Genomic DNA, 19,129 nt, shown 5'->3' on the forward strand with positions numbered 1-19,129 from the left:
TATATATATACTCAAAATCACTATCTGTTTTATGTTCTCTCTCTCTCTCTCTCTCTCTCTCTCTCTCTCTCTCTCTCTCTCTCTCTCTCTCTCTCTCTCTCTCTCCCACTTACGAGGATATCATCCTGTGTGCAAGAAGAGGGCATGCATGTTCCATACATGGCTTTGAAGGAAGGGTAGCCAGAGGCTAGAAGACCAGGCATCCCAACAGCTGTCACATTACTCGAATTCGTTCTGTCAAGGAGGAACGTGAAAAGGTTAGGCAGTGTCATAGGCTACAAAAACTCTTTTCTTTTCGTTTTCTTTCTATTTTTGTGCATCTCTTACCATTTCTGTTGGCAAATTTGGGCATGAAGTTAACAGTAATTGAGAAGAAAGTGCTGTCAGCTATCATCTCTACCGTTCGTAAATGCTTTGCTTGAAAAAGTAAGCGATGCTGTGCTACTTTAACGCTCGCAACCAAAAGAAGGACAGTTAAAAACTTAATGCTAATGTAAATATAGATGAGTCACTTGAGGACAAATTCTTTTCAGTGATTGAGTGCCTGAGGTATTCTGAGTCATCTTCATTACAGCTGACTTCAAGATATTTTTTAAAACAATAGAAATATAGTCCTTACTGTTGCTATCAATAGCAAAATTAGCTTACAGTTGTGACAAATGAGGATGTATTTTTAAACAAAGTAACTGACACTGACAAATAATTAGGTTACTGGTAGACTGCCACTAAAAGAAAATTAATACAAAACTGAAACTATTCATACAAAGACAAAGTATGGTTAAGGTTCTGTTGCATCAAAGAGCCAGTAGTGGGTCTTGCCTGCAATGAGCCCATGTGACGTCATTGTCTGACCCAGGATTAACAGAGCTTGGGGTTAGTCCGTCCCAGTATTACTGCTCATCTTTGGGATGTAGCTGGATGCTTGGAAGCTGACCATAGAAGAAAACCAAATAAACAAGGAAATGGAGGTCACTATGGCAAATGTTGTCATCACACATCTCTCTCTCTCTCTCTCTCTCTCTCTCTCTCTCTCTCTCTCTCTCTCTCTCTCTCTTTCACGAACTTAGATGAGAGAGGTCCCTGTTAATCTCCAGGTCCTGCTGAGCTAAATTATATGAATAATCCTCCATATGTCTTTATACTGATATTTGGCTAATGCAATGGGAGGCCTACCTGTGTTAATCCAGGTCTGGTGTCTCTGCAAAGGTAGAAATATGGGTTAAGAAAGCTTCCTTGTTCTTCACTCTGCTGAGGTCAAATACTGATCGATCCCTTTCTTTATCTTAACCTCGGCCAAATACAGCCGGATGATGACATAGGCAGACTAACCCTTTACTCGATTAATCCTGGTCTGGCCGACCTGTCTTAGGGGTCCTGATTCCCCTTAAGGCCACCACTAACGCTCAGTTATACCTGCGCAATTATGCCTGTGCAGGCAGTGTGCAGCCATAAACTTCACAGGTATAACTGAGCGTTAGTGGCGCCCTTTACCCACAAAGCAAAGTCAGAAAAGGCCTCAGGACCCTCACCTGTCCCGTAGGAGATGGGCAGTACTTCCCTTGAAGCCGCCCGACCCCGCCCCCTGTCGACGAGGCTTCGCTGCTGCCGCTCCCCCCCGGGTGGAAAGACACTCGTCGAACGACCCAGCAGCCTGGCTGTTGCCCCAGAGCAGTCCGTCGGGCACCTTGCCCCAACTGTCTATCACTGGTGATGAACGGAAGACATGATTAGTTTTTATGGAGTTTAAAACCAACACGTTGCATTGTTTATGATGACCCGGATAATAAAATAAGGTTTGGCTATAGACGAAGCAGCTCAGCTTATTTTGAAGTTTGTTAACAACCATTCTTGCTCAATAACAGCAATGTGTAGTCATTACCTTCTCGATATTTCCGTGTTGAAGATTTTATGTTCATGAAGCCTGGAGTTCAGAACAGAATATAGATTTTGGGCCAAAGGCCAAGCTCTGGGACCTATGAGATCATTCAGCGCTGCAAGGGACACTGAGAGTCAGTAAGAAGGTTTGAAAGGTGTAAGAGAAAGAAAACCTCGCAGTTGCACTAGGAAACACTTTTTGGAGAGGGTGGAAAGTAGGATGGAAGAAAGAGAATATGAACGGAGGTACAGTATAAGAAAGGAGAGCGATTGCAGCTAGGGACCGAAGGGACGCTGCAAAGACCCTTAAGTAATGCCTACAGTGCACCACATAAGGTGCACTGACGGCATTACCTCCCTACAGGGCCTGGAGTTCAGTGCAGATAACTGTTTGTGCTACGAGCTTATTAAGAAACAGATACTTGATCCCTCTTTCACTTATGTGGTGTGCTAGGCCTATGTAGATTATTCTCGTCTGCTCATTACCCTTTTCCCTGTTTTTCACCTTAGATGAAGTTGTCAGTTTGAACAAGAAAAAACTCTGAGGAAAGTAAATTTACATAAGAAAATAGTCTCCATGAAGTAGTAATGTCTCATGAATCCACAGTTGTAAAGAAGGGTTATTATTCTGTTGATTCTGTCCATAAGGGTATTTTTTCCAGCTGAAGATTTAAGGGAAGAGAGAAAAAGGCAATGACTTTTGTCTCGTTTTTGCAACGATACTCACTTCTCAAAGCTGTCGACCACTGTTCGCCAGTGCCGGGTTTGTAAATGGTTTCCACATCGGCGACACACTGCTCGTTCTGCACCAAAGTTCTGTTCGTCGAGGGTAGATACAGATCAGCTCTCATCACAAGCAGAAGCAAATCCCACAGAGCAATGATGGGAGGTGCTTCTGCGTCTTGCGTTCCGAGCTGTCAAGGAAATAGAATTTTCTTTCATTTCGTCTGGAGAAATTTGTTTCAGGCGCGATTCATTGCAATCTGTGCAGAGGGAAAACTGTTTTGACAGAAATCTATAGGTTCCTTTCACTGAAAATTCCGCAGATGATTTCAGTCGTTAAGTCATGACACAAAACAACTGTGAAATGTTTCACAGAAACCAATATTAAATCTTCGCAAAACAAACAAAACAAAAGATGCTCTGCGCGCAAGCCTTTTTGCGCAGATACGCAAACGGCTGATTTGGAAGTTAGAAGTTTTAAGATTCGGAAGTTTCAAAACGCACGAATTTCACCTTCGATACAGCACTGACACGATGAACGGAGCAATAATGCCTATTGCGTGGTTTAATATCACAGTTCTAACTATATATATACTGACCTTGGTCTGCATTTTGGCCCAGTGATCATCAAGGACGCTACCAGAAGAAGAAGCGGCTGCTGCTGCCAGCAGTCTCCCGTCAGGAAACGAGAATTTCGTCCCTTCTGATTTCGGCGTTCCGTCGTCAGCTTCGGTTCCACTTCCGCCCCCACGAACTCCGTCGTGAATCCCAGAATGCTCGTTTAGGGACTGGGCAGGATGCAGGGGGCCATCGGCAACATCCTTCCGAGGTTCTGGAAACCTCCTGGGATGGACATTCTGGAAGAAGGGTTCTCCATGGTTGTAGGGACTGTACGCGTGGTCCTCTATGACGTAGCCGCTGATCATAACCAGGGATGTAAGAAGAAGAAGAGCAGAGGGACGTTGATTTCCCCGAGACCATTGCTGCTTGTATCAGTCCGTGCTGAAGCTCGCTGCAAGAGAAGATCAATTTTAGTGAATCAGAAAGAAAATGGTAATGTCATGGAGGCTACCGTTAAAATAGTAGAGGTGTGAAGATCACAGTTATTATTATTATTATTATTTTTATTATTATTATTATTATTATTATTATTATTATTATTATTATTATTATTATTATTATTATTATTATTATTATTCAGAGGATGAACCCTATTCATCTGGAACAAGCCCACCATAGAGGCCATTGACTTGAAATTCAAGCTTCCAAAGAATATTATGGTGTCCATTAGGAAGTAAGAGAAGGTAAAGGGAAATACAGAAAGATCTCACTTATTGATTAGAAAAAAATATTAATAAATTAACAAACAGATAAAAAGATATAAAAATGCAAGGAGAACAGCATTAGGGCCAGCACTGCGTTGCCTCTTCGCTTGATTTTCTGAAGTTCAAGTTTTGAGATGAGACTCTGGAATGAACTCATTGGAATGTAGTTTGAATTCAAACTTCAAAACTCTCAAATATAGTTGGAGTTTTAAAAGCATTAATCGCCCTTCCATTATTGCTTCATATACATACAAACAAATCAAATATTTGTGAATTGATGGGATTTTTATTACACTTCCTTCTCAGCATTATGTCCTATTTTAATTTTAAAAACTCCCATTCCTTAGGCATAGAGTATAAATTCAAACATCAAAACACACAATATATAGTTTTAAAATATATATATCCATTATATATATATATATATATATATATATATATATATTATATTTTTATATATATATATATTATGTGTGTGTAATTTAAAAACTCCCATTATGTGTGTATAGTATATATATATATATATATATATATATATATATATATATATATATATATATATATATATATATATATATATATATATATATATATATATATACATATATATACAGTCTATATACAGTCTACATATATTTATATATATAGTATACATGTGTGTGTGTGTATGTAGAAGCGAAGTTTATAGAGAAGATATGCAGGAGCATTCCACAGTACATCCAGAGGCTGAATGGGAAACCTTACCTTACGAGAGAAATGCCGTCTGTCGCCTGGATCACTCCCACACAGACGAAGAGAAAGAAAGAGATAGCTTATATAGACGTGACCTCCTCCTCCTCCTCCTCCTCCTCCTCCTCCTCCTCCTCCTCCTCCTCCTCCTCCTCCTCCTCCTCCTCCTCCTCCTCCTCCTCAGGCTATCTTAAAAAAAAGGGGGACCAAAATCCCTGAGAGCACAATTTCACCATCTGGCGCAAGCAATCAATGGCGGTCTTTGACCATTGCGTAAGAGACCGTTATCTAATGATCGAAATTTTTCATCTGGGAAGATTGCACGCATTTGTGGGTCAGTTGAACATCGCGTTGTTATCAGTCGATTAGAGAGAGACCTTACCTTAACCTTACAGACCTTACAGTTCGTTCGGGTTGCCCCAGGTCCCTCAGTGTGAGGCACCTTTGATGAGAGAGAGAGAGAGAGAGAGAGAGAGAGAGAGAGAGAGAGAGAGAGAGAGAGAGAGAGAGAGAGAGAGAGCATTTTAAGTAATCATAGTGACAGGGAAGTCAAGAAGAAAAGATTTACCTCTTAGTGGAGGCCATTACTCAGCAGGAGGTATAATTCCTTCATATTATCACTTCTTTTGATCATTAACAAATTATTATTATTATTATTATTATTATTATTATTATTATTATTATTATTATTATTATTATTATTATTATTATTATTATTATTATTATTATTATTATTATTATTATTATTATTGCTCGTTGGACTGTGGGACAGCCTCCCAGAAGATGCAATGCATCACTGCCCTAATACTATTCTTCTTGCATTTTGATAGTTTTATTTGTTTATTAATTTAATAATTAATAATTCTTTTTATTGAGATTTCTTCTTTCTGTATTTGGCTTTACTTCCTCTTATTTCTTCCTAATGAACACCTTAATATTCTTTGGAAGCTTGAAATTCAAGTCAATGGCCTCCGTGGTGGGCTTGCTCCATATGAATAGGGTTCATCTTCTGAATTATTATTATTAAAAGGCACGGCAGACATAGAACAGAGGCGTCGTAAACTATGTGCAACTGGCAACATGATTGCAAGGAGGTTTGCCTTCTGTCACAGAGACACGAAACTGCTGCTCTTCCGCTCGTACTGCTACAGAATATTTGGGTGTTCCCTTTGGACGAAATATATCCGAGAGACCATGAGACGTATCACTGTTGTTCACAGTGACATTCTGAGACGCCTCATAAACACTCCTCGCCATCACTCAGCCACGCAGATGTTCATAGAAAACCTCCTGGATAATTTGAAAATCATTGCGAGGCGAACAATGTCCAGTCTGATCACCCGACTGAGAAACAGCAGCAATTCGCTCATACAAAGCATCCTAAGCAGTGAGGCAAGAAGAAGATCTAAATTGTGGGAAAGATGGGATAATGAGGCGTCTGTTCCTTAAATGACTTGTTCTCTATTTTTGCAATTATGAAGTGTCATCTCCAGAATCTGTCATTATTATTATTATTATTATTATTATTATTATTATTATTATTATTATTATTATTATTATTATTATTATATTCCTACGTTTCTTGTTATTCTTGATATTATTACTTTTTATTATTACTGTGATTAACATCATTGTGGAGTTTGGCAATTTTCAATATTCGTGTTTAGCCTTCTGGACCTGACTTCTGTAACCACCTAAGGTCCCCAGATGGAAATTAAATCGTCTGCAATCTGTATTTTTTATTTGTTATCACTTTTCTTTCTATTATTCTCCATACAATTACTGTCATTACCGTTAGTTGAATTAAATTTTTTTCAATTTCTTCAGCAACTGTGTGGATACTGCAGATAATTATTTTTATCATGTTACCTTATGTATCTATTTGTATATGCCATGTAGTCGAAATAAAGAATATTATTATTATTATTATTATTATTATTATTATTATTATTATTATTATTATTATTATTATTATTATTATTATTATTATTATGTAATACCAAATCCAAATTGTGAAAAATGAAATTAGGGAAAAGTAAACAAAATGTGATTTGCATTGTTTTCTGAATTACTGCATTTCATATGTCAAGGGTGTGTTGAAATTATTTGGTTTAAAGTATATATTCAAATATTGAGAAAGAGAGCTGTACAGTATATATATACTGTATATATATATATATATATATATATATATATATATATATATATATACACACACATACATATATATATATATATATATATATATATATATATATATATATATGCATGTATTTATACATATATTTATAAATATATATGTTTATATATATCGTATATAGATATATATTTATATGTGTGGGCTTGCGCACGTGCCAAGTGTGTGTGTACATGTATATCTAAAAAAAAAACAAATTGAGTAATGACCTTATCTAATCTTCATTACTGATTGTGACGTTACGAATCTTTGAACATCTTGACGTTAGGAAGGGATTTATTTTTATAATCTCTCTCTCTCTCTCTCTCTCTCTCTCTCTCTCTCTCTCTCTATCTATATATATATATATATATATATATATATATATATATATATATATATATATATATATATATATATATATATATATATATATATATATAAAGGCATACAGCAAGGTCCACAAAATACATCAAAAAGGCCATAGTAATTTATTCAATTGAGACGTTTCGCACATGTACAATACTATGTGCATCTTCAATTTACAAATATAACAAAGTTCATTAAAATTTACAAAAAGCTATTTTAAAAATAATGTTAAGAGAAAAAAAAATATTTACAAAAATTAAAATTAATATAACGAATGACTAAGACCTGACCCCACCCTTCGACTCCAGTTATGCTTGATAAAGAGGAGAAGCAGAAAGGTTAGAGTTCAAAGAAGGAACAAGCCGTTTGATGTAAAAGATCTTGGTAATCACTATGGCTTGTTCCACCAATAATAGACAAATGTTTTTTTTATTTATTTCAATTTTATGCATGGAGGTATGGTTCTTTATATCAGAAAAGTCTGGTTTACTCAGTTTCTGACCCGTTCTAAAACTGTATCCCACATGGCTACAATATCTCACCTGCATTTCAAGTTATATTATTTCTTATTTTTGTAAATATTTTTTTTTACTCTTAGCTTTATTTTCAAAATAGTTTTTTTGTAAATTTTAACGAACTTTGTTATATTTGCAGATTGAAAATAGTTTTTTGTAAATTTTAACGAACTTTGTTATATTTGCAGATTGAAAATAGTTTTTTGTAAATTTTAACGAACTTTGTTACATTGGCAGATTGAAGATGCACATGGGACATGTGCGAAACGTCTCAATTGAATAAATTACTATGGCCTTTTTTATGTGTTTTATGCACCCTGCTGTATGTCTTTATATATATTAGCCTGGAATCCTTATATATATCATTATAACCAACCAGAAGTCGTGCACAGTGCGTCTCCCTCCCACCTAATTTACCCTTTGTTTATTGAGAACCGCTTGGCCGATCGTATTGGACCTAGAAATCAGAGCCCGTTATCAACATTCCGATCTGTTCCTTTTTTTTACCTGGAACAGATATTGAGATGACACAGATAAAAGATGCCAGGAGGACATTTTATGCCACTCCCTTAAGAAGCTTAGCTCAACTAATCTTCTTAAATGGCCGTCCTAAAAGCAAATTAAACTGCCTGAATTGTCTTACCTCCGCAGGAACCCTGGGAACACCTGGCGGATGACCCACCACAGCCCGACGCAGCCGGAGCCCTTATAAGGGAAAGACAGCAGTAGAAGTAGTTAGTTTTGTGAGGAGTCAAGGGACAGCCATACACGAGGGCCGGTGATGCAGTTTGCTGAGAGACCATTCATTTTCCCCTCCTGTCCGACTCCAGACTCCAGTCATCCTTGAGGGACAGCCTGTATCGTCGGTGACCCTCGTCCTTCTTCGTCAGAGACCAGCTTCCCCTAAGGTAAAGTGCGAGAGAAGACTTTCAGTCACGATAGTTTGCCCTTTAGAAAGCTTGGAGTACCAGCATTTCACTTCTGTTCTTGCACTAATTTATCCAGTGCCATTTTCAATGTCCTGTGTTCGAGTGTAAAGTGGTCATTCATTCCTCGAGTCTTTTGGCACCCTCAGTGCAAACTCGAGTCATATTCAGTGTTATATTGTTCCTTTACTGGCGTGTAATGTGTAAATCTCTCTTTGCAGAGGACCCATTCGCAGTGGACTCTTCTTGGCCTGTGCCTTGCCTTTATTCAAGACTCCAGCCGAAGGATCTTCAGGCGTTGCAAGCCCTTTATCAACTTACTTATTCATTTTCGCTTCAATTGCTTGCTTTTGTAAATATAATTCTTTGATTTACCCCAAGTGTTTATGTAACATTTCCTTATGAAGTCAGAACTCCAAGGCCAATTAAATAAAGTTCTGTTGCCGGCCTGTAAAATACCATAAACCCAGGGAAATATGTAAAAATGGCGACCTGGCCATAGGTCTCGTTTGCAGTTGCATTTTCCCCGCTATTGTTGCGTCATTTCATTTGCAACTCGCCAGATCAGCTATTAGCAAAGCTAAGCTGGGTGCGAGACAAATTCTGAACATGTTAGCAAGAGCACAGACCAAGAGAGTTCCACGTAAGTAATGTGTTTATCTTAGCAAAAATTTTTTTTTACAATCGTGACTGTTCCCAGGAATTAGGAATAGGGACGCATGTATTCACTGAGAGAAGAGAACCGCCGTATTAGATTCCTTAATGCATGCCTTTCAGGATAGGTAGTTAGGAAATAACCAGCTAACTATTTTTGCTTCGAGGAATAGTGCAAAATTCCTCTGTGTTAAAATCTTTGCCATATTCTTTGCTTCGAGGAATAGTGCGAAATTCCTGTGTTAAAATCTTTGCCATATTTTTTTGCTTCGAGGAATAGTACGAAATTCCTCCATGATAAATTTTACTTCGCATTTCGGATTAGCGAATTATTTAGGCGCGAATAAATTCCCACGTGGGACAAGACGAGGTCAGCTTGCATTGCTGAAATGCTTCTCTCAGTTTAGTTAAAACTCGACTTAGGCGTTAGGAAAGCGAAATTTACTAGGTCATTTTTACTGTTATCCTCTCCTGGGAAATTCCCCGGAGTCCCAGACGGTCTATAAATAGACGGGTCCATTCACACAGAATCTAAAAATAATTCCAGTGATTGTCAGACGACCTTCAACCTCCCCCCCCACGCGTGTGTAGCCTACCCTCTTTTTCTCTCAGCAAAATTTTCTTTTTGGGTTTTCCCATTAGTAATTTCTAAGTCTAAAGGGACAAATCGTATTTCAAGCCCTACGGGCAAACCATATAAAATTCTACGTCGCAAGAGAGAGAATTTCTCCCAAATTCAAGTCTGACAGACTCTAAAAAAATTCTATGTCGCAAAGAGCGAGAATTTCTCAACCAAATTCAATTCCTAGAGACTCTAATAAAATTCTGCATCGCAAGAGGCGAGAATTTCTCAACCAAATTCCAAGTCCTAAGAGACTCCTAAAAAATTCTACGTCGCGAGAGGCGAGAATCTAATTCCTACGGGAAAACCAAATTCCAAGTCCTACGAGACTCTTAAAAAAATTCTACGTTGCAAGGGGCGAGGATTTCTAATTCCTGCGGGAAACCCAAAATCAAGTCCTTTTGAGACATTATATTAGTGTACTTCACACACCTCTAAGCCCTTACGGGACTGATCATTCTAGTTCATTAGAACAGCTCCTTAATTTCATTCTACAGCCGGCCAAGTCCGAGCGTGACATAAAATCCAGTTACGTCTTCCGAGACATATTAAACTTTAACAAAATCTCCTCAGACTTATTGGTCAACTGTCTTACTCAGACAGATCCATTCTCCGGCAGTCTGAACAATTGAGTGTTTCAGATTCCTGCAATTGAGTCTTTTCAGACAACCTGAGTCTTCTCAGACATATTTGATTCGTTAGAGAGTCCAGTCCATATAACCATTATTTCAAGATGGCTAATACCAGAGTCCAACAAAACGAGGACTTCAAATTCTACATGTCCGCTGGAAAGGACATGGGACTATCAGGGCAAGCTCTTAGAGACTGGGTTCAAGAGTGAGTGGACAATGCCAAGGCAGAGAGAGAGAGAAAGAAAGAATAGCCCAAGAGAAACAGGAGGGGAAGGATAGAGAGGAGCGAGAGCGACAGCGCGCCCATGAGCTCCAGATGTTAGAACAACAGAACGCCACTCCCCCTCCTGCGGCAGGAATGAGTGCCTTCAGCCAAGCTCACTTGTTCATGCCAAAATGGACAGAGTCCGAACCTGAAGTTTGGCTTGAAAGAGTTGAACGAGTCCTGGAGTGCTGCAACCTCTCCCCCATGGGTGGAAAGGCACTCGTTGCCTACCACGCCCTTTCGGCAGAGGATAGGGGAAACTGGGTAACCTCGTACGAAGGCGTACGAGGTTACCCCCAAGCAGTGGAGGAGATGTTGGAGAGAGCAGCCAAGAGAAGCAGGCCAGACTTGGTCCGATTGGGCATACCATTCGGAGCGGGCGTTGGCCAAATGGCTCAAGTCCGAAGGAGCCACTAGTGCCACCGAGGTACTCGAGCGGTTTAAATTTGAGCATTTCCTGCGCTACGCCTCTCCTGCCCCCGCCATTCATGTAGTGGAAAAAGCCCCAGCAACACTCACCGAGTTTTGCCAGATAGCAGACATGTAGGAGACTCACCACACTCAGGAAGGATCCATGGGGCTGAAGATGAATCCCCGCCCCTCCTCGGAGGATCAAATTCTCACAAAAATGGAACCTCGGGCAAGCCCCTAACTTGTGATTATTGCAAGAAGATGGGGCATTCCTCTGAACAGTGCCGAAACAAGAAAACGGCACCTCTCTCTCCCAGAAAACCACTCAATAATTCGCCTGCGCCCTCCACAGGGGCAGCGTGGAAAGACTTCAGCCAGACCTTTTGCACTGCATGCAAGGTTTATGGCCATTCTCCCGCATGGGCGAAATGCCTGAACAATCATAAATCCAATACTCCCGCCGTCACCTTGGCCGTCACACATTCCAAGTCATTGGGCCCTCCCGCCGAAGGCCCCATATATGTGGCCCCTCCACGAGGCAGCCACCCCGCCCGCCAAGTCACGGCATTCGAGGACTCGGGTGCGCAAATATCCATCATCCGAAGGGACAGAGTTCCCTATGGAGCTATCGTCAATAGACGAAAACTCATCACGATCGAGGAAGTAAATCAATTTAAGATGATACTCCCTACGGTCCAATTGAGAGTCACAAGACCTCACCAATCAAAAATCTGCAATCTTGCAGTAGCAAGCCATCTCCCCGGAGGCTATGACGTCATCCAGTCAAGACTGGCGCCCCCTGGGTACCAGGAGGATGTGCAGTCCCTACCAGTTCCACCTGAGTACGATGCACAGTGGCACCCTCGATCGGTTCCCGATCCAATTCCAGTGCCCGGCCCCGCTTCAGTGCCCGGCCCCGCCTCAGTGCCCGGCCCTGCCTCAGTGCCAGTGCCAGGGCCCCAATCGGCTCTCCCTCCCGGAGATGCCAAATGCCTGCCAGTGCCACTTGCATGCACCGAGCAGTGCCAAGCTCCGTCCGTCCTGACTGACGAGCACAAGAAACCTCTGATAGTGCCTGACTCTGCCTTAGTGCCAGCGCCAGAGCACAACCCTATCTCCATTCAAGGGGATCAACCCAGGGCCTCCCCTCTCTTCTTCCGGCCTGGCACTGCTACCAGCGTCAGTAAGAGAGACGGTTCCTCTCGACCGCAGCGGAAGCTCACCTAAAGGTGCGGCCTTGCAACCCATGCCTGAGCTGGTCATTGATACCTGAGGAGTCGTCCACGCCCCCGCCGACCGTTACTGCTTTCTCACCGCCCGCGCAGATACCCTTTGCGAGTCAAGTTCTGCCATCTCTCACATTCGATGAACTACAAGAGCTGCTACGGATCATGGTAGAACTAGCAAGGAAAACTGCATCAGCTGTCGCAGCAGCTGGCCCAGGTGGCACTCCATGCCGCCCTCCGGTCTCGGGCCCTCCCTTCCCCAGCCAAGGACGATTGTCCCTGTAGGAACGGTTCACAGGGGAATTACCACGGGCGTGGGAATTTCCGGGTAGTTTACAACGAACTCTAGAGCCCCCTGGCACCTGTGCCACCATTCATCTTTCGAAGGTCTTGGCACCTCTAATCCAGAAGGGGATGTCAGGCCCTCCACTATCTTCTTCCGTTCCTCAGAACTTCTATCCCTTATCCTTCTCTATTAATCTTTTTCTTAAATTATCCCCACAAGAGGCAATTAAATACGGGATACCATTCCCCTCAAAATGTATAAATCATTGAGAATAATAGAGTGGGATTTGGCACGCCCTTGCGCCCCTACCTTGGCACAGGGCATGCGTGTCAGCTCTTCCTGAAGGAGTCGCCCCCTTCGGCGTTTCCTCTCTCAGCCCTGGGGCTGAGGGATAGTCCGGGCCGTAATTTATAGGCGAAGGCTGATAAACTCCCACATAACACAATAAATTCCTCAGTCTATTACCCTTGGGTTTTCTGCCAACATCATTTACTCTTTTAGTTATTTACTTAGCTTTCTCTTTTAATGAATCGCGAGTAATAGACTCTTGCCCTTGTGATTTTAAAATGCCCCTTTCGTAAAATCCGAGAGACGTGTTCCGCCTTTCGTAGGCGGTCACGTTTTCATTCGTAACATCCTGTTAATTTTTCCTTTTGTTATTATTATTTTTTCCTCCTTCCTTCCAAGAACTCTGTTTTGTCCCAGACCCCACGTCTTTCGTCTGCTCATCCCGTCATAACATTGAGCGAGTATCTATTTATAATTGTACTCGAGTTGGGGCCATAGATGCATAAAATTAGAGTGGTTTAAAGTTAGCGAATTAAAACTCACGAATACTCTCGCTCGCCCACCACTGTCAGTGTGAGGGTCGTCCATCAACTGTCGAAGTTGGCGATGCGTTGAACTATTAGCTAAGCAATTGCCAATGCGAATTACGTATCGTCATTACAATATCACGTAAAGGGGATCATTTACAAAAATAAACGCTGTTTTATCATTTACACAGCCTCTTCAAGGCATACTGTACTAATCGCATGCCTTGTTGATTTAGAATTAAGGAATTTATATGTAAACTAATTCTCAAATTTTTGTCTCCTGCCTCAAAATTATCTTGTCCTCGTAATCTTAAAGTAACGTATACTGTCAATTTGAAGAAATTAATGGGCCATGTTAAAGCACTTTAGTATTAATGTGATGGAAGTGCTTTCCATTTTGCATGGGGATAGAGTAAAATAAAAGTTTTTCCATTTCTTGCTGGGAGAATAGTAAAATAAACCAGCTGTGCCGACTTCTTGGGTATCAACATACAAGCCCGAATGAAGGCTCGTATGTTATCTTCCGTGGGGAGCTATTATAACCAACCAGAAGTCGTGCACAGTGCCTCCCCACCTAATTTACCCTTTGTTTATTGCAGAAAGTACCGCTTGGCCGATCGTATTTGACCTAGAAATCAGAGCCCGTTATCAACATTCCGATCTGTTCCTTTTTTTACCTGGAACAGATATTGAGAAAACACAGATAAAAGATGCCAGGAGGACATTTTATGCCACTCCCTTAAAAGCTTAGCAACTAATCTTCTTAAATGGCCGTCCTAAAGGCAAATTAAGCTGCCTGAATTGTCTTACCTTTGCCAGGAACCCTGGGAACACCTGGCGGATGACCCACCACAGCCACGCTTGCCAGAGCCCTTATAAGGGAAAGACAGCAGTAGAAGTAGTTAGTCTTGTGAGGAGTTGTAAGGGACAGCCATACACGCAGGCGGGTGATGCAGTTTGCTGAGAGACCATTCATTTCCCCCCCTGTCCGACTCCAGACTCCAGTCATCCTTGAGGGACAGCCTGTATCGTCGGTGACCCTCGTCCTTCTTCGTCAGAGACCAGCTTCCCCTAGGGTAAAGTGCGAGAGAAGACTTTCAGTCACGATAGTTTGCCCTTTAGAAAGCTTGGAGTACCAGCATTTCACTTCTGTTCTTGCACCAATTTATCCAGTGCCATTTCCAATGTCCTGTGTTCGAGTGTAAAGTGGTCATTCATTCCTCGAGTCTTTTGGCGCCCTCAGTGCAAACTCGAGTCATATTCGGTGTTATATTGTTCCTTTACTGGCGTGTAATGTGTAAATCTCTCTTGCAGAGGGACCCATTCGCAGTGGACTCTTCTTGGCCTGTGCCTTGCCTTTATTCAAGACTCCAGCCAAAGGATCTTCAGGCGTTGCAAGCCCTTTATCAACTTACTTATTCATTTTCGCTTCAATTGCTTGCTTTTGTAAATATAATTCTTTAATTTACCTCAAGTGTTTTACGTAACATTTCCTTATGAAGTAGAGCCTTCAGCTCCTAAATTCTCCTTTTTCTTATTTTTTACGATTTCCGTTTTGCAAGAAAGAACTCCAAGGCCAATTAAATAAAGTTCAGTTGCCGGCCTGTAAAATACCATAAACCCAGGGAAATACGTAAAAAAAAAAAATATATATATATATATATATATATATATATATATATATATATATATATATATATATATATCAATACAGCACAAAGGAACGCGGTTGAGAATATCACTAAGTCACGTCGGAAGGTGAGTGAAAACCGGGACTTTGAACAAGTACTTTCGTAGTGTATTCTACATTTTCAAGTGTGAACTTGAAAATGTAGGATAAACTACGAAAATAGTTTGTTCAAAGTCCCAGTTTTCGCCTGATATACAAACTTAATAATATATATATATATATATATATATATATATATATATATATATATATATATATATATATATATATATATATATATATATATATATATATATTGTAACGGTCCTTTTCCTCCGTTACTAAATATTAAATAACTTTCTTATCAAACTCTGTTCACAACCACAAGCTAAGTCCACAGTCAGTGGAATAGCTCTCAAATAATATTAATAGTGCAAAAATCAATTCATGGGGGAAAACGAAACACCACAAAAACAATTACATTTAATACAAAAAATATGCAGATAGAAGTTATTCCTGAACCTCGGAATACAATTATTAATGAACACCAATCAACCTGAAAGATTTATAAACCAACACACTTACCCAATTAAGACAGAAAAAAAGCAAAGATACATCCACAAAGAGGAGGGGGTTCAGATAGGAGAAGGTATTCGGAAAGTAAGAACAACCTATCAATTACAAACTAATTAATCTAGTGATAATTTCTCTCCTCCGAAACACTGGAGCAGTGGCCGTGATCTCCTTAATCATATATTGCTGTCCTCCGTAACACTGGAGTTATAGCCGTGATCTTTTAGATACTTATATGTCTCTGTGTCCAGAGACAAAAGTGAGGGGCGAAGTGGTGAAGGCAAATGAATATAATTATGGTACTCGATAGGACCCATCCAACAGCGATCCTACGTCCACAAGGATGATCCTCCAGGAAACCGGGATGTCCAAATGAGACCAATCAAAGATCGCCTGACTAATCCAAAAATATCATTCACTTATACCTTGGCTGGCGAGAGCCCCTCGACATTTACTGAGCCGAGGGTGAGGCTGGATGAAGTGTAATCCTTTAAGTAATAGTACATCCAAGCAGGCATTACGTAGCAAATTCAGCAGTCACCAGGAGTAATAAGACTCAGGGATCAACTGACTCCCTCAGTCGAAAGAATCTCCGACACAGCCATGGTGACAGCACCACTCGCTCACAAATATATGAAAAGACAGAATGGTCATTAGTGACAATTACTAAAGAGACAAACCACCGGGGAGGAGGAAAACAAACTAAATGGATAATAATACAGTTCATATGCTTTACAAAAACTAGAATAAAATGACTAATTATAAAATAACACAACATATATGTATATATATATAAAATATATATATATATATATATATATATATATATATATATATATATATATATATATATATATATATATATATATATATATATATATATATATATATATATATATATATATTGTTACCTCTTTGAGAAAAAATGCTTCCAAGTGGCGTGGAGCAGGATGTTATTTAGGGTTCCTTGCTATTTCATTTTCTCATTAAGAGGACAAATTAAAAAAAATTGCCACTAACAAAATTATGGTTTCAGCACTTCACTTCGCTTATTCTATAATCACCAACACCTTGCTCTATTGTTCATAAAGACCAACAAAAACTCGAAGTTACTTTAAACAATATAATTTTAAGTTTTTAACAATTTAAACAACGTATGATAGTACAAACAAAATTAATTAACTTATGAAAAGAAACAAATCAATAACTTGCAATTCACATATCACATTAATAATGCAAAATAAATAACTTCACTTTTAGTACACAAGTAAAATACGATATAAATCCAGTGAGAAATCAGATGACAACCGTTCTGCTTGTCGGTAGAAAATATACTCCTACAAAAACAAGTAAAATACAACAAAGGTAAACATTACAGAGAAAAACCAAGGGCGCCAAGAGCGGAATACGAAACAAAGTAGATGGCTTTTCGAGGAGAAAACAAGGAGCGCCAAGAGCAGAATACGAAACAAAGTAGATGGCCCACTAAAAATATTACAGTATTATATAGATTACATCAATGAATGTATTTTATAATATATATACAAAGTTAGGTGACGGCATGTCACAGTTCCCCCGCCTAAGAGAGGCCCACTGCGCTGGTGCCGTCATAACATGTCTCGGTAGTGGGTGGAGATAGACGAGATAGGGAGTCTGCGATGAGATTATGGCTTCCTCAATGGTTTGAAGATGTAGGTTGAATTGAGATAACAGGTACGACCAACGGAGAAGTTTGTGGTTCTTCAGACGTGCTCTATCCAGGAATAGTAGCGGTTTATGGTCAGTGTATACAATGACACGTTTATGCCCTTCCAAGTATGGTTGGAAGTGCATTAGAGCAGAGATGATAGCAAACAGCTCTTTCTCCACAGTTGCCCAATGGGTCTGGGCACCTTTGAAAAATCCCGAGTGATAAGCGACCGGAAGGAGATGGTGTAGAGGTGGAGGAGTATCTTGAGCATAGTTGGAGTATGACTGCATCAATACAGCTCCATAACCGGTATTGCTGGCGTCGACTTGCACATAGAATTCCTTGTCAAAATCTGGTGCCTTTAAAATGGGATTGGATATTAGCATAAGTTTTAGCTGTTGAAAAATATGTTCATGCTCCTTTGTCCAATTGAAAGAAACCTTTGTTGAAGTTAAATTATATAATGGAGCTGTAATTACTGAAAAGTTTTCCAAAAATCTAGAATAGTAGGAGACCATTCCTAAGAAAGTTTTAAGCTGCTTTTTATTTGATGGAGCTGGAAATTTCTTAACACTTTCAATGTTAGCCTCCTTGGGAGAGACCTGACCACTTCCCACACAATGCCCCAAATATACCACTGTGGCCTTCCCGAATGAGCTTTTGGCCAAATTGATGGTCAGCCTGGATGTTCGCAGATGCTTGAATAGCTCTTCTAGCGTTTGTAGATGTTCTTCCCAGGTAGTACTAGCCACAATCAAATCATCTAAATAGACAAATACATTTTTCATGTCTCGGATGACTTCAGCCATCACTCTCTGGAAAGTTGCAGGAGCATTACAAAGGCCAAAGGGCATTACAGTGTAAGAAAAGAGGCCAAATGGGGTTATGAATGCCGAAATTTCTTTTGCAGAATCAGTTAGTGGAATTTGATAATAACCTTTGAGCAAATCAATTTGTGTTAGAATTATAGAATTGCCAATACTATCCAAAATATCGTTAATTCGGGGAAGTGGATAAGAGTCTTTAACTGTAGCTTTGTTCAACTTCCTATAATCTGTGCAAAGTCTAAGTTGTCCGTTGGCTTTAGGAACTAGAAGACATGGAGATGCCCATGGAGATTTACTAGGTTCAGCTAAACCATTATCCAGCAAATACTATACCTCGGACGTAAGCACTCTAGCTTGGTCCCAATGGCACGATAATATGGTTGTCTAATTGGAGAGATACCTGGTTCCAGTATAATGTCGTGTTGCAGTAATGTGCAGTTCTTTGGCTCTTCTGTGCAGATGTCCATGTACTTGGTGATTACCTGCGAAAGTGCTTGCTGTTGGGGATAATCCAAATGAGACAAGTAAGATGGTAAAGATTTCAGGATCTGACCATTGGTACAGTCCTTCCAGGAAACAAGTACATCAATTTCAGAACATGAATTATGTGTGCTGTCAAAATCAGATGAGCAAGAGGAAGTTTTGATGCTTACAGAGTTCTGATCAGTATTTACGAGATGACTTACTACTTTGGTTGCAGCTACATAGGGTTTCAGTAACATGGACTAACTGAGTAGATCGTTTTCTGTCAGGTGTGGCAATGATGTAATTTACCTTTGTAGTCCTGCTTAAAATCTTATAAGGTCCTATGTATTTCTCTT

General features: G+C 40.0%; 1 protein-coding gene across 1 annotated transcript; it reads right to left on the reverse strand.

Annotated features, from left to right (window-relative positions):
• Window positions 1-1,525: 1,525 nt before the first annotated feature.
• Window positions 1,526-4,704, reverse strand: LOC136825987 (uncharacterized). Its single transcript, XM_067082848.1, has 4 exons — window positions 4,668-4,704; window positions 3,198-3,610; window positions 2,603-2,789; window positions 1,526-1,704 (listed from the first exon to the last, which is right to left on the reverse strand). The coding sequence occupies exons 2-4, from the start codon at window positions 3,522-3,524 to the stop codon at window positions 1,526-1,528; spliced, it is 693 nt and encodes a 230-aa protein (XP_066938949.1). The 5' UTR covers window positions 3,525-3,610; window positions 4,668-4,704.
• Window positions 4,705-19,129: the final 14,425 nt, after the last annotated feature.

The sequence above is a fragment of the Macrobrachium rosenbergii genome, chromosome 40, assembly GCF_040412425.1.
Source record: "Macrobrachium rosenbergii isolate ZJJX-2024 chromosome 40, ASM4041242v1, whole genome shotgun sequence".
Classification (NCBI taxonomy): domain Eukaryota; kingdom Metazoa; phylum Arthropoda; class Malacostraca; order Decapoda; family Palaemonidae; genus Macrobrachium; species Macrobrachium rosenbergii.

Excerpts from the sequence above, each read along its gene's own strand:
- LOC136825987 (XM_067082848.1), bottom strand. The coding sequence starts at position 3,524 with ATGATCAGCGGCTACGTCATAGAGGACCACGCGTACAGTCCCTACAAC. Across the intron at positions 2,790-3,197 it reads GGGCCAAAATGCAGACCAAG|CTCGGAACGCAAGACGCAGA; the intron begins GTCAGTATATAT and ends TTTCCTTGACAG. Across the intron at positions 1,705-2,602 it reads GTGGTCGACAGCTTTGAGAA|TGATAGACAGTTGGGGCAAG; the intron begins GTGAGTATCGTT and ends GTTCATCACCAG.